The 14,341-nt window shown below is 38.6% G+C and overlaps 1 protein-coding gene across 3 annotated transcripts; it reads right to left on the reverse strand.

Annotated features, from left to right (window-relative positions):
- Positions 1-493: 493 nt before the first annotated feature.
- LOC118735757 (lipase 3-like) lies at positions 494-11,440 on the reverse strand. Of its 3 annotated transcripts, none has more exons than XM_036465703.1 (3): positions 11,221-11,440; positions 3,599-4,342; positions 494-1,029 (listed from the first exon to the last, which is right to left on the reverse strand). In XM_036465703.1, exons 1-3 carry the CDS (start codon positions 11,224-11,226, stop codon positions 640-642), a joined length of 1,140 nt encoding a protein of 379 aa, XP_036321596.1. In that variant the 5' UTR covers positions 11,227-11,440; the 3' UTR covers positions 494-639. The 3 variants fall into 3 exon arrangements, with proteins under 3 accessions (XP_036321596.1, XP_036321595.1, XP_036321597.1); XM_036465702.1 differs by lacking the exon at positions 11,221-11,440 and adding an exon at positions 10,014-10,373; XM_036465704.1 differs by lacking the exon at positions 11,221-11,440 and adding an exon at positions 6,032-6,286.
- Between the last annotated feature and the right edge of the window lie 2,901 nt (positions 11,441-14,341).

A 14,341-nucleotide genomic window follows, 5' to 3' on the forward strand; every position in this document is an offset into this window, starting at 1 on the left:
CAAAACTTGAATGTTGTTTGGTGAGCTTTGTGTCAGGGTAATAAGAACTGAGACCTGGGCGGTAAGTATTGGAACGGGGCACGGGGTATTTGAGATCTATGAATTTCGGTATAAAAAGTTGTATTCTCGAGACAAGAACATTGATCGAAGGACGTAAAAAGCCAACCCGTAAGCTCGGAAAAAAAAGACTTAAGAGTCTGGGGTGTACGGCGAACTTTTTTTCTGGTACGGTCTAATGTAGCATTATCCTTGGCATATCGATTAAACGTTAAAGTATTGTCTAATTTCTTAACCAAAAAAATTCACAATCCTTTCAGTATTTGCGTATAAAAATGCCACACTTCTACTAATTTAGTTTTGTGCTATCTTTTTTTGGTCTCACAGCATATCGAAGGTATGTATGTACATTTTTTTATATATATATATATATATATGTAATTTATATAAATTTTTCTCGTTCTTTTCGTTTTTCTTCTTTCTTTAAATAGTGAAATAATACTAAAATTATACGCAAATAAAAAAAAAAAATTAAAAATATTTACATTCGTCACTTAAAATTAATATACCACATAATTTGACTACGTGTGTTTGCTTCATGAAACCGAGGAAACAAATACATATGTATATACTATGTAAATCTCATAAATTTTCCATTTCATGCCTGTCAATTTTATCGATAATTCTATCGTTTATCACTTCTTTAACATTTATCGACCACAAAAAGTCATAGTGGTTCCAGTCTTCATAGGGTATGCGATAGAGCTCCGCGCAAGGTAATAGTGTCGCCAAATATTCTACATCTTCGACGGCGGACATGTAATCGTTGTTGCTATAATACATATGTACACAACTAGAGATCTGATGGACATTGTATGATGGTGGTGTTTCTTGTTGATAATACTTCTTATTCAATTCGATGCCATGATCGTATTGGCGGAAATCACCCGAATTGTATAGCTGGAGGTAGTGAATGATTTGCGTGGTCGAGGCACCGGCGGGATGAGTCTCACAGACGTGTGGCAGCAGTGTCTGAAGGAAGGAAAAAAAGTTTGTAAATCAAATGTTAGACATGTATGGAATACGGATTTGGTGAAGAAGGTGGGATTCATCACAATTTTTAACCGACTTCACAAAACGGAGAAAGGTTATCAATTCGTCGGAATATATTTTTTTATGTATTTTACCGCATAACTTTGGACCACGTTAACCGATTTCTATAATTATTATTTTTTTTTAAAGGAAAGTTGTTACCTCACAAGAGGTCCCATGTTAATTTGGTTTACATCCGATCATCGGATCATGAAGAAATTAACGATAATCTTAAATTTTTATATGAGAATTGAAGTTGGTTTTGTTTTTTGCTTGAAAATTATTATAAATTTTTTTATATAGTCGATATTTTAAATGAGAATTTATTTAAAAGAAATGATCTAACAGGTTTATTGAAATTTTCTCCGATATATTACACCCGATACCGACATCGTTATCGATTTCCTAATAATTATCGATATAGTTTAAGGTCAAACAATTGCCTTAGGAAAGCCGTTTGAGTCCCATAAATACCTCGCCAGAAGACAATAGTGGCATCCTGCAACCGGTGACCTAAGGGCCATCGATTCGAAACTAATCGATAGTATTCTAGGGTAAGTTATACTCTTGATGCTAGCTATTAGGAGATAGGCATGTTGTACTTCAACTCTTTGAAGGCTGCGGGGAGGTTCTACTCCTACTCTTTTACGCTAGTAATAATAATATTTGGTGGGACGGAGCTACCCGCGCGAAGCAGAGAAAAACGGAAATGTTCTACTTCCATCCGTTTAGTATGAACCTGACCGGTGGGACGGATGCTTAGCGTAAACGAAAAATAAACTCCCGAAAAATAATATCCCAGCATGAACCCGGAGCTCGTCACGTTAAGGAAGTAACGGGCGACTTGAAAAAGCATGGTGCATAGCCGAAGTCGACCATTATTTTACCTTTTCCTTTTTTATATCCAAAGAAACATCGTCTAAGTGCGTCGTCAACTCAAAAATTCTGAAAGAGTTTCGGTTCACTACAAGCTTAAAAGCCAACATGGTAATAAAACTACGTAGATATGTCAAGAAGGTGAAAAACGTCGGAAGGCATGCCGTCATCTTCGTTATACTCTAATTAAGAAGAAGGAAACAAGTCCTCCACGGACAGCTACTTAATTTTCGAGCAATTGGACTGCCATTGCGCTCGAAACTGCAGTAGAAGGAGTTACATTTGAATAGAACACACAAGCCCAGGCGGGACATAGGGCATCTACTACCGATTAGGGGATTCTTCGAATTCAAACGTCAATCGTCAAACGTTAACCTTTAAGAGAAACTGCTCCTTTGAGATTGTTTTACTAAAAATCGGAGTACCATTGTAAGACAGCTGTTTAAGGAAACATGCAGGCTCCTGGTTATTGCAGAAGTGATTTTCCAAGTGGAACTGCCAAACAACAGTATCGAGAGCTCAGCTTGTTGTTTCGCAGCGGTCGGTGTCTTCGTCAGCACCGCCATTGGGGGTAACTTCGTTGTCAATGTATGCAAAATTCCTCACCATCCCACAATACTTCGCTGGCACACTTGGAACATTGGTCTTACTAAAGCTCATTCTCAAACCTTTCTCCTTAGGTTCTCTTCGTACAGTGTTGCCTATATAAGGCAGATCATAAAGCCGAGGCGCCGCGTCGTCTGCGTAGTCAATGTGCTGCACTGAACTGGACTTGAACCACCGAAGTCCACAGTCGGTAAGTGGTCTCATGACAGTATCTCACACATCTCTAAATACTAGATAAAAGAACGACAAGAGAACTCCGTTGTGAGTTGATACTCATCATTCAAGAGCTTATAGTATGAAGAAGCAACCGGAATGACACCGATACCTCTAATTCGAAAGACCTTAGGTTTGAGTAACATCCGAAACTTCCGGATTCCAAGGAAGAGTTTGGGTTCCGGATGCAGTTGAACAATCAACGTCTAATAGAATATACGAGTTAGAGAGGCCTTATACCGTATTTGTCCATGTGAATTTGCTGTACTAACAGAAATTTTTACTCTGGCAATGTCTTTAAGCCGCTGGGCCACCCTACCCTGTGTCACTCTGCTATAATTAAAAGCGAATTTAAATTTCGAATTTGTATGCATAATTAGCTCCTGTTTTATTTCATTCGATTCGAAACAAGTAATCGTTCGATCAGGGATAACGTGATTTTGGCCCTTATCTCGAAATCAATACTGTCCTAAGGCAGTTAGGCACTTTCTTTTGTAATACAACCTAACTTAATGGCTAACATATTCATTGAACGCAAGCAGCCTTATTAAAGGTCTCTAGGAGAGTGCGTTTCAGCCGCTTAGCTGGAAAAAATTCACAAACAGCACACAAAAATAGACGCAGTTTCTGTAGAGAAGATATCTCTATCCAACGCTTACCTATTCAAGATGAATTTAATAAACTTCAAAACCATCTAAATAATAAGTTTGTTGCTTCGGCTTATTTGAAACCTTTAATCTCGGGGTTTATATCGTTAGACATCAACAGCTTTACAGTATTTACAGTATTTAAGTTTTTTCATTTCTCTACTCACATGATTCAAATGCCGTGTCCCCCAGCCGCCGATGAAATCCAAAATCCCCGAACACAAAAATCGGAACGTAGACCCCACCGAGCACACGTATTCACACAAAAGCTTCTGTACACTGGTAATTGGCAGCAGCTCCATACCGCCTAGCACCCAACTCAAGAAGGTTGGATAACCCAAAAAGAGTCCACCCAATTTGGAGAGCATAAACGAATGATAGCGCATAAAGGCGATAGGCGCCAGCAGATGCACTGTCTTCACCTTCTCATTGTACCAAGGCAGTGTGGACATGAGCACGAAGAATGTGGTTGTACCTTGTGAGTGCGCAACAAAATGCACAGCAGTTTCGTTCGTTTCAGCCAGCACATAATCCAGCATTGAAGCCAAATCGTAGATGCCGATTTCATGCCAACTGAAATTCCAAAAATCTGATGAATCTGGATGCTTGTGTTTGTGTTGGCGTGAATAGGTATTGCCACGCGCATTGCCCAGCCACACATCATAACCCGAATCGGCGAACATATATGCCAGCGATGTATCTGGACCGTTGAGTATCCAATCGTCCGAGGCGCAAAGAATACCATGCTGAAGAAAGACGACCGGTTTGGAGGTGCGCGCAATAGCAGTCGAATTCGCTGTCCTACGCAGCTTTGGCGAATCAGGTATTCGGTAAACTGTGAGTATGTAATCATCTGGTGTATGAACTATGTGTTCTTCGACTGGGTAATTGTGATTGGATATCATTTTGGGCTGAAAAAGAGCAGAAGAAAAAAATGAAAAGTATTAGGATTGATTATAAAAAAGTAGTTGAAAATTACACACTATGTGCGAAAAGGTTTAAAGGCTATAAAAGGTAATAAATTCAGAAAAAGTGAGCCGAGGATTCCGCTCGAGGTGTAAACCCAAGCAAAACGGAACCTGTACTATTTACTAGAAAATACAAAGAATATCTATGGTGGAAAGCTCAATAGCCTGTTATATTTCTAAAGAAGCGATCGGGCGGCCGCTGTGGTGTAGTGGTTAGAAGTGCGCACTACCATTCTGCAGGGCCTGGGATCGAGCCCAGTTTCAGACTAACATAAAAAAAAACGAAAAATAAAAAGTTTTTTCTAATAGTGGTCGTCCCTCGGCAGGCAATGGCAAACCTCTGAGTGTATTTATGCCATGAAAGACAACTTCCCATAAAAATACAATCGCCGTTCGGAGTCGGCGTAAAACTGTAGGTCCCTCCCCTATGTGTGTGTGCGCCAATCTATTATTTTTAATCGGGCGTAATTGGATCATAGTCCCTAGTCGGTATATTACTGTTGTGATTAGGCGTATACTGTTCTATGAAGAGGTAGTCCATTTAAGCTATGAAATCAATCACTATTAAACTAAAATATGCGCAAATAAGCGCCAAAATTATACAGCTATAGAGCGAATCACTTTAGTCACACTTACATTTTTAATAGACTTCGCCGGCCGGAAAATACGGCCTTCTGCATGGCAATCACATTAAATTCGATAAAATGTATAAAGTATGAATCCCTAGCAGGGAAAAAAAGACCCAGGACGTTCTGGGACTCACTGACTAATCGGTTTTACTCTGATGGATTCATGTTGGACAAGATCGACGGAGGCGTGTCGTCGGACCAACTAGGTATACAAAAGTATTTCCGCTTCCTAGTCCATTGCAGTGTCTTCCAAGCCGAACTCGCAGGTAAACAGGAATTCATTATTTACTGGTTATAGGTATCGGCACATACCAGGCAATGATATTGTGAACGAGCTCTCAAACAGGGGAATAGAGATACGCCGATTACTCTAGTTCTTTAAATCTATATTGAGCCCTAACCGCTAAAAAGACGTAAGCGACATTTTTTTCAAAGTTTTCTTTCTGATGCAGAAATGTTCATAGAGCATCTAAATCAGTGATTCCCAAAGTGGTCCAGGTGGACCACTAGGGGTCCACGGGAGACTCGACGGGGGTCCACGGGAGACGCGACGGGGGTCCACGGGAGACTCGACGGTAGTCCACGGGAGACTCGACGGTAGTCCACGGGAGACTCGACGGGGGTCGACGGGGGTCCACGGGAGACTCGACGAGGGTCTACGGGGGTCTACGTTGGTGTGAAAAAAATTTGGGGGTCCATGAGTTGTAAGTGGGTTTGCACGAAAATTTATCTGGTTTCGATAGTGAAGAACCAAAATGGTTGCTTGATAAATAGCCTCTTTATTTAACTTTAATTCTTTTGAGTGGTGTATAGTGCTCTTGACGCACTGCTGCAGTTACCGTCACTTTGTGTTTTCATAGGTGGGGAAGCCTTAAAGGCCACCTGCAGACTAAAAATAACCGGATATTGGTATAAAACTGAGTGGGCGCGGCGGAAATTGCTGGCGGCAGAGATTTAAGCACTTGTCTCTTTTCAATCCTACAGTATAGTACGCCACCATTACCTTTGTTGAAGAGATTCTATGATTATGAGTTCCTTGAAACTGAATGCTGGTTTAATTCCATTACTGAGACCAGACTCAACATCGTAGAACCTTCACTGATGGCTCCAAAACTGACTCTGGGTCATGATTTGGGGTCTTTTTCGAAGTTAATGGGGATAAGCTTCACTTTTATGTTTGGGGATAATATGCTTCGGTCATCCAGGCTGAGGTAATTGCAATACTCAAAGCCATGGACTACGTGGTGCAACATAGGTGGAGGGGAAGGAGTTTATGTGTCTGCAGTGACAACCAAGATGCACTTAAGGCATTGACCAGCCCTCTATTTAAGTACTTCCACACTAGTTCGGCAATGCAAGTTTCGACTAAAATATGATGGTGAACATAACGAGGTTGTATCACTCTGGGTGCCAGGTCACTCTGGAGTACCTGGTTATGAGACATCTGACCATTTGGCCAGACCAAGCATTCCTCGGTCCGCGACCAGTTTTAGCACTCCCACCTTCGGCTATCGAAGTCGCCATCAGAAAAATATTAGAATAAAAATGGTTGCATATATTGTGAAAAGTTTGATGTGCCAACACTTTGTTTCGGCAGTGTACACCAAAGGACCAGTGCTTCTTTGCTCATTCCTAAGAGAGCTTTCGTCTAAGTGGGTCGTAGCACACATAGAATTGCCGGGTAATCCTGTACGATCCTGTACGGTTCCACATCTGCTTAGCCTTGGAGTGATACATTTCGGTAATTGTTGCTTTTATCTCCCTGAGCGAAGCGCCCATGTCCACCGCGTGGGACACATTCAGTGCGGAGCCGCAACTTGCTAGTTCGTCCGCTGCCACGTTTCCGTAAATGTCCCTATGTCCCAGGAACCATATTAGGGTAATTTCGTATTGATCAGAAATATGTATAGGCCAGCTCGCTCCTACAGTCTTCCACTAGTTGAGATCTAACAGAGGTAGAAGAGAGTACCTCCATGGCCGCTTGGCTATCCGAGAAGATATTCAGATGAATATTTAAGAAAAAATTATATGGATTTTTTTTGGCAAGAGATTTCGCCCTAAATTTAAATGGTTGTAAATGAGAAAAAGCAAAAATATTCAAAAACCACATTTATTGTAAAATACTTATTCGCAATAAATATGCAGAAATAGGTATTTTTTGCAAAATATGCAAAGTCATTCATTTTCTGCAAAATATACACTAACGATTGAATGCCATTTCAAAGAAAATTTCATGATTCGTAAAGATAACTTAACCATTTCGATTTTAACATGCCCAATAAAAACATGCATTTCCATGAGATTCCGAGCCCTGGTCATGAGGGATCGAGAGAGTATTTTGATGTATTTACGAACTCTATTTTTTGAAACCTGCAAGTGTGTAATCACATTATTTTTATAAATAGAACATAAGAAAATATTTTAGTTTTATTTTGGCCACTCCGAGTTTAGTTTTTGAATTCTGCCGCGATGCAAATTTACATAGTTAGATCTAATCTTCCCATTTAATTTTTTTATGAGCTTTGGGAATATTTATAAATGTATCAGCAGGGGGTCTACCGAAACCAGTAAATTTTTGAAAGGGGTCTACGAGAACTTCTTATCTAAATGCATTTCTGCATCAAAAATTACGTTTTTTTTGGCGGTTAGCTCTCGATATGTTGATTTGAATGGGCTACAGAACTGCATACCCGAAAATTTTCTAAATATTCTGATTAAAAATTTGGAAATTTCGATGGCAATTTTTTGAAATTTGATAAATTTTTTTGCAAAATTCGCAAGCAAGTGGTTTCTGTTACAGATTGAATTATATTTGAAATGAAAATTATTAAAAAAAAAAAAAAAAAATAAACATAATTTGCAAACAATATCATTTTGAATTTTGTTTCTAATTAGTTGAACGCAGGTGTATGTACTTACATATGTACATATGTATGTATGTATGACACGAACTTGAAGAGAACGAATTAATTTTTATATTGATGCGATTCAGGTACATTTGTATGTATGTAGTGCTTATTAAGGCATTGGTATTTTTTCTAGACCCTTCGCTGCACCCCAAAATGCGATATAAGTATGTATGTATATTTAAAGTATCTCATGTATGTACCCAGCACGGCATAGCTACCAACTACCTCAGAAAAAATAATTTATTTCTGCTTATGTAGCAACTAACTTCAAATTGATGTATAATCATCTAGCAGCCTCCATGCGATAAACCAAATGCTTACACTTTTGATACATTTGCATACATTTACATATTTCAATATTGGTTGAAAAATCATCTAACTTTGGGCAATTAACTATTACAGCATTTAATAGTAAGTAATTTGAATTGGAAACATACTGACTTTGAAGTGATTTAAGCCAAATACATCTTAAAGTAGTTGAAATCAAATTCAAATTCGGATAATTGACTGCTTCCTACGACATCGCCATGTTAAAGTATACAGTTCGTTCCAAGGAAGAAAGTCAGATCTTCAATTAGTTGTGGTGGGTAAAAAACTGGTTGAACATCAATAAACTAGTTTCTGTTCGTACTGGGTACCTATTCTAGTGGCGCTCCCAAAACATAAAAACACAAGCACATCATATGTACTAAATATGTATGCAAGTATGTATGTATATACACATTTATGTATGTATATTTGAAGGTCTGTTTCTGGACGAGCCCCCTAAAAGCAACCAATAATTACCCAGCTGCGCAGTCAAACAGAAATGTGATAATTTAATGCTATTTTGTTCAATTTTTTGCTCTTTTTTCGACTGCGAGCTGGTCACAACACTTCCCTTAACGTATTTACATATGTATGTGCATTAGACTGTGTCAAGCGACTATTTTTTTTCTTTCGGTCCCATATGAAAATTTTGTTGTCGGCCATAAAAAAAAAAAAATTGGCAAAATTTCAGCCCTTTATCTTCATTTTTCAGTTAACGGAAATAAGATTTTTCAATGTAAAAAAATTTTCCACAATTTTTTTTTTTAATAAATATGTATAACAAATATTAAGTAATTAAGTATAATTTTGGGCGAAACCGAACTTTATACATCGAGCGCACGTATTAAATATAGTTTTCTTTCACCTTTCTGTAAACTACATGAAAAGCTGGGCATGAATCACGTAACTTTAAAACGATAGCCGTTCAAACGATACTGACAAAACGATTTTGTCAAAACACTGATTCATGTATTTGTGTTGCCATTACGTGTTACTGTAACTGTTACGCGAAGCAAAATTGCAATTGAGTTGACGATATCGCACAATCTCAGCAGGATATTGTCCAGGCTATTATTCATACCCTGGGGTTTTCCCCAGATTTAGATTTTTTTTGATAATATGCTCACAATTAGACTTAACGAAATATTTAATTTAACTGGGCTTGGTAGAAAGCGATAAAGCGTTTACCGATATGAACTTACATACACATGTAGTCATAAGTGGGCGGCGTAGTGCCCATTTTCCGAAATTCCATAATAGTCTTGCATATTTCTTGTTAAGATATTATTGTAAGTATTAATTTAAAATTAGCATCCTTATTCATTATTGAAATATGTATAGGAGTTTACGTATTTCTGAAAGTGTCGTTATCTCGTTTTCCAAAATGTTCAACATATTAGTTTTCTGTACCAAGGGCAATAACTCCACCGAGTTTCGTAGATATTGATAAATCGGTTAACGAGATGTACTTATGTATGTGTCAGAAGTGCACGGTACCACGCCTATTTTCCAAAATTTGCAATAATCTGATTGGTTTTTGTTTTTTTTTTTGTGATACATAAAAAAAAATATTCCGAAGAATTGATAACTTGCTCCATTTTTTGAAGTCGGTTAAATAAAGTCGTTTTATTTGACACAGTCTAATGTACATCTATCTCTATATATGTAGTATGCATATGCGCATGTGTGTACTATCTTTTTCAAATTTTAAACATTCATTTATGTAAATAATGAAATGCATTTTTTTTTTGCTGGCATGCAACTTACCGTCACTTTAAGCGCTTCCGCACGCTTGAACTGCATATCGAAGAGCATCAGCAGCATCGTAAGATATGTTAGCCAGTTTAAATTTTGTGTTACGTAGTTGCTGTTATTGTTTTGTTTGGCAAGCAAACGTTGCAGCAGGCTATCTGATGGCGACATCATCACACTATTTTATTAAAGCGTGTTTTTTGTTTTTTTGGTAGGTGTAAATTAATAAAATACAAAAAAAATATTGCGCGTAGCTTGTAACAATTACAAATTACTCCACACTTGGCAAAGCGTAACTGTAAATGTTCATAAAAATGTTTACGATTTTTTGTTGTTTCTTGTTTTTTTTTTGCAGCCTTTGCAAACTCTGTTTTTTTTTTTAATTTTTTTATCTCTCAATTTTTGCAATTTTTTCGCATTAGCTCACTCTTCGTTTATTACTTTATTTTGTAACTTGGTGCGTGTTTATTTTTTTCATCCACTGAATTCCTGTAATAACCAAAATAACTTGAATTTGCACAAAATGTTTTTTTTTCGATTTTAATTTATTTATTTTATTTAGTGTTTTTGTCATTCACGTTTTCATATTTTTGCGCGGCGCTATGCGTGTTGATAGCGGTATTTCTCGTAATATGCTGGCGAGTTTTTCTTGTTTGTTGTTGTTTTTTCTTTTCTTCCACTGATCAGCTGTTGAAGGCGCGGTTGCCTAGCTGTTCGCAGTTGTGAGTCAAGAGTCAGTCATACGTTCGATTGATTAATTTTTTATGGCTGGCGAGGTTGCTGGTGCGTGTGCCGGTGTTTCCTTGGTATTCGTTGCGTAGCTCGTACTGTTTAAGGAATGACCTGTTCGATGACAGTTTTGTTTTTAAATTCTGTTTTGTGTATTACGATTTTTTAGTTTAGATTCCCCATTTTACTAGCTATTCTATAAATACTATATTGGTGCATTTATCGCAAAACTTTTCGTTAGTTAGCCTTTGCGCACAAAATTTGGCTCCTCGGGTTTCCAAGTACATATTTCGCTAAACTTAAGCAGGGAGCCTTTTAGTACCTTCGCTCAGCTTAAATCCTTCTAATCTCTCCAGCCGTTATCGATCTGATTGTCTTGGGTCTGGTCTTTGTACAGCTACCTTGGCCCACAGCCCTTTAAACTTCAACACCGAAGTGCTCTAAATGCCGCACAGCTTGTTGATTTCGCAATCGCCAATTCCAATATACTTACGTACATATGTATATATTCCTTAGTTGGCCTGCCTGAGCAGCTGACCTAAATACTGTACCGATACTTTGTTAAATCCAGTTCGTATCGGCGGTTGACGACGACAAAGACTACTTAAACGATTTTATTTATTTTAAACATCAATTGGTTTAACATCACTTTAGCGCTTGCCGTGTTTTGTGACTATCTGGCACGGCCGGACTTGTTCGACTGTTGCGTGCTAATAGCTGGTATAGTTGCTTTAGCTACGTCAGCGAACCTGCTCACACATTCGGAGACTTCGTTGTTACTACGTATATATGTATGTATGTATTTCTATTGTTTATGCGTCCCTTTATTTTTATGTGTTTTGTTTATTTCTAGTATTTTTAGTTTTTAGTGTTTTTTGAATTGTGTTATGTTTTGAATAATTTGATTGCTTTGTTTTTATACAGACAACTTAACTTTCTGAAGAGCTTGGACTTTCTTCTGCTTTTATTGATGTTCGTTGTTTTTGTTTTATTGCTAATATTATATTTTTATGTTGTTGCTCAGCAGTTTAGTTTTATTATTTTATATTTTTAAATTATTTACCACTAAGAGTTTCGCTTTTTTTCGTTATTGATTCGTTATTATTTCTACATATAATTGATTTATTTTCGAACAGTTCGATTGTGTTATTGCTGTCAGTCTAAACAGCGCTTAAATAGATGTTTGTTTTGATTTGTTTTATCAGTTGCGCGCAGAAAAATAGCAGTGACTCAACAAGTGGGGTGAGGAAATAATTACACAGGTCCACAAAAAAAAAATCGATGAAAGGTTCCTTTGACCAAACCTAGTGTTTTTGGGGTCGCTGAACACGAATCTGAAGTCCGTTTTGCTCCATAACGTCTAGATTTTTTCCTAACCTCAAAAAACACCTTGGATTTCAGGTTAGGAGAAAATCTAGACGTGATGGAGCAAACCGGACTTCAGATTCGTATTCAGCGAGCCCAAAAGCATATCGTCGTTTAAAGTACAAAACCGCGTATCAACAAAATGCAAAACCGCGTATCAAGATAATGCAAAACCGTGTATGTGAATTATGTAAATTATCTTCTATAGAGTAAAAGCACTCATATTTCAAAATGGCCAGTATATTTCAGGACGAATGGATAAGGATTGAGCCAAGAGCTTGTGTGAGCAAGTCCAATTCTCGGCAGCTAATGTCAGTTACGCGGTTTTGCAGAATGACGATACGCGGTTTTGTACTTTAAACGACGATATACTAGGTTTGGTCAAAGGAACCTTTCATCGATTTTTTTTGTGGACCTGTGTTATCTATCGACGGTAAGTCGCGCTTTTAGAGCTTTTCGGATTAAACTATTTATGGGAGTTTCAGAATAGCTGAAATTAACGATGGCCCCAGGCTACTTCATTTCAACTGGTCGATAGCCGTCAATCTAATCTATCTTGAAGGCCGTTGGAAAACCTAGGAGACCTCGATGAACAAACCTTACTCTGTACTAACTTAGCGCGGTTAGACCAACTGTTCTATCTCAGATTTGTCAGACGAACCATCCTAACTAAGGCTCACTTATTTTTTTGTATTACCTGCAAAGCTTAACAGCTTAACATACGCGTCTGTGTTGAGAAAAGAAAGACTTGTGGGCGGCTCGACCAGTAATGGTAGGGTTCTTCGATCAAAACAAGATGAGATCGCAAAAGAACCTAAATTCAAATCGAGTCACCGTGCTTCAGACTGCAACGGGATGCCTTTTGATGTTGCCTGACGACCACCTGACCACCTAGCAAGGCCTCAATGCTCCCAGTCGGAGAATACTCAGCAAGCAGCAGCCGGCCGCTGTGTCCCAGTGGCTAAAGATCCATAATACCACTCTGCAGGCCCTGGGCCCGATCACTGATCCGAGCAACATCTAAAATAAGAATTTATTTTCCAAAGGCGCTCCAGACATACGTAACACTAAGACTGCCCCCGAAGGAGTACCTACAAGTGATAAATGACATTCAGAGAGAGTCCATTAGCATCGGCAGTGACAACGCCAAATGAATATGATAATTGGAGCCCAATCATCACCCATCTAAGACGACGTAACTGTGTAATTATGGCACAGTTCAGATTTGGATTCTGCAGTTGACTGAACTCGTATCTCTACAAACTCGACCTCGACATACCAAATATGCAGACATGTACTACATATATGTCCGGCTTGTGAGGCTTCCCCCAAACATCAGCCATCTCATCCCCAGCACACTCAAACCCACTCAGCTAATACCACACTTGATCCCACGCCGTAGAAACAATAATAGTCCTGAGCCTACAGTTAGTTCAGCTTGATGAAAAAGATTGCTAGACTATCCAAATTAGGCTGGCCTTAGTACAGCCGTAACAACCACAACAACAACCAGGTATGGTGGTAAACGCAGATAAAATCGACAAGATACTCCTCTCCCACGAAGATACCATAAAAAATCTTGGCTACACTGAATTGGGAGTTAAATTCGATTACAGCAAATTTACTTCCAGTGCTGTTTGTGAGTTGGCTAGTCAAGTAAACACTTCTCTACTCTAAGAGGGAACGTAGTTTCGGATAACAAGACGGGACGGCATGTAGGGATGACGCCTAGCCCCGGAGTTACCAATAAAATTTTAGATTAATAGCTTATTGGGTGGTTGCCACTGTGCATAAAAACAGGGAGGCACTACTAAGCCTAATTAGGTTCCGGATCCGCCAGCTTTTGCGGTTTATTCAAGCAAGTTACTTTACACATCCACAGCTGAAAGAAAACTGTTGCCTAAACCCCTCTGTTTTTTTTTAAATACCATCAGGACTAGATCAAGCTGTCATATGACCCATAACGGTGATCAGCCTAGCTGGATCTTTTTAAAACTGGATAACGCGAGACTTCCAAAGTTCTGAGCATTACCCGGTTTCAGCGTATGTCTACCGGTGACGAGGACCTGTACGGTTTCACATCCGCTCTTGACTGCAATTCTGGCGAGGAGTCTGATTTCAAAAAGGAACGCTGGACTAGTCCTTATAACTCAGCGCCCAAATAGGATAGTAACGGAATTTTCATATGTCCAAGCGTTGTCAATAGCATAATGCGTACCGTAAAGGATGATAGAAGAAATGCAGTCGAA

The sequence above is a fragment of the Rhagoletis pomonella genome, unplaced genomic scaffold, assembly GCF_013731165.1.
Source record: "Rhagoletis pomonella isolate Grant_MI unplaced genomic scaffold, Rhpom_1.0 Rhpom_scaffold_00003, whole genome shotgun sequence".
Lineage (NCBI taxonomy): Eukaryota > Metazoa > Arthropoda > Insecta > Diptera > Tephritidae > Rhagoletis > Rhagoletis pomonella.

Excerpts from the sequence above, each read along its gene's own strand:
- LOC118735757 (XM_036465702.1), bottom strand. The coding sequence starts at position 10,172 with ATGATGTCGCCATCAGATAGCCTGCTGCAACGTTTGCTTGCCAAACAA. Across the intron at positions 4,343-10,013 it reads CGGAAGCGCTTAAAGTGACG|CCCAAAATGATATCCAATCA; the intron begins GTAAGTTGCATG and ends GCTCTTTTTCAG. Across the intron at positions 1,030-3,598 it reads GGACACGGCATTTGAATCAT|ACACTGCTGCCACACGTCTG; the intron begins GTGAGTAGAGAA and ends TCCTTCCTTCAG.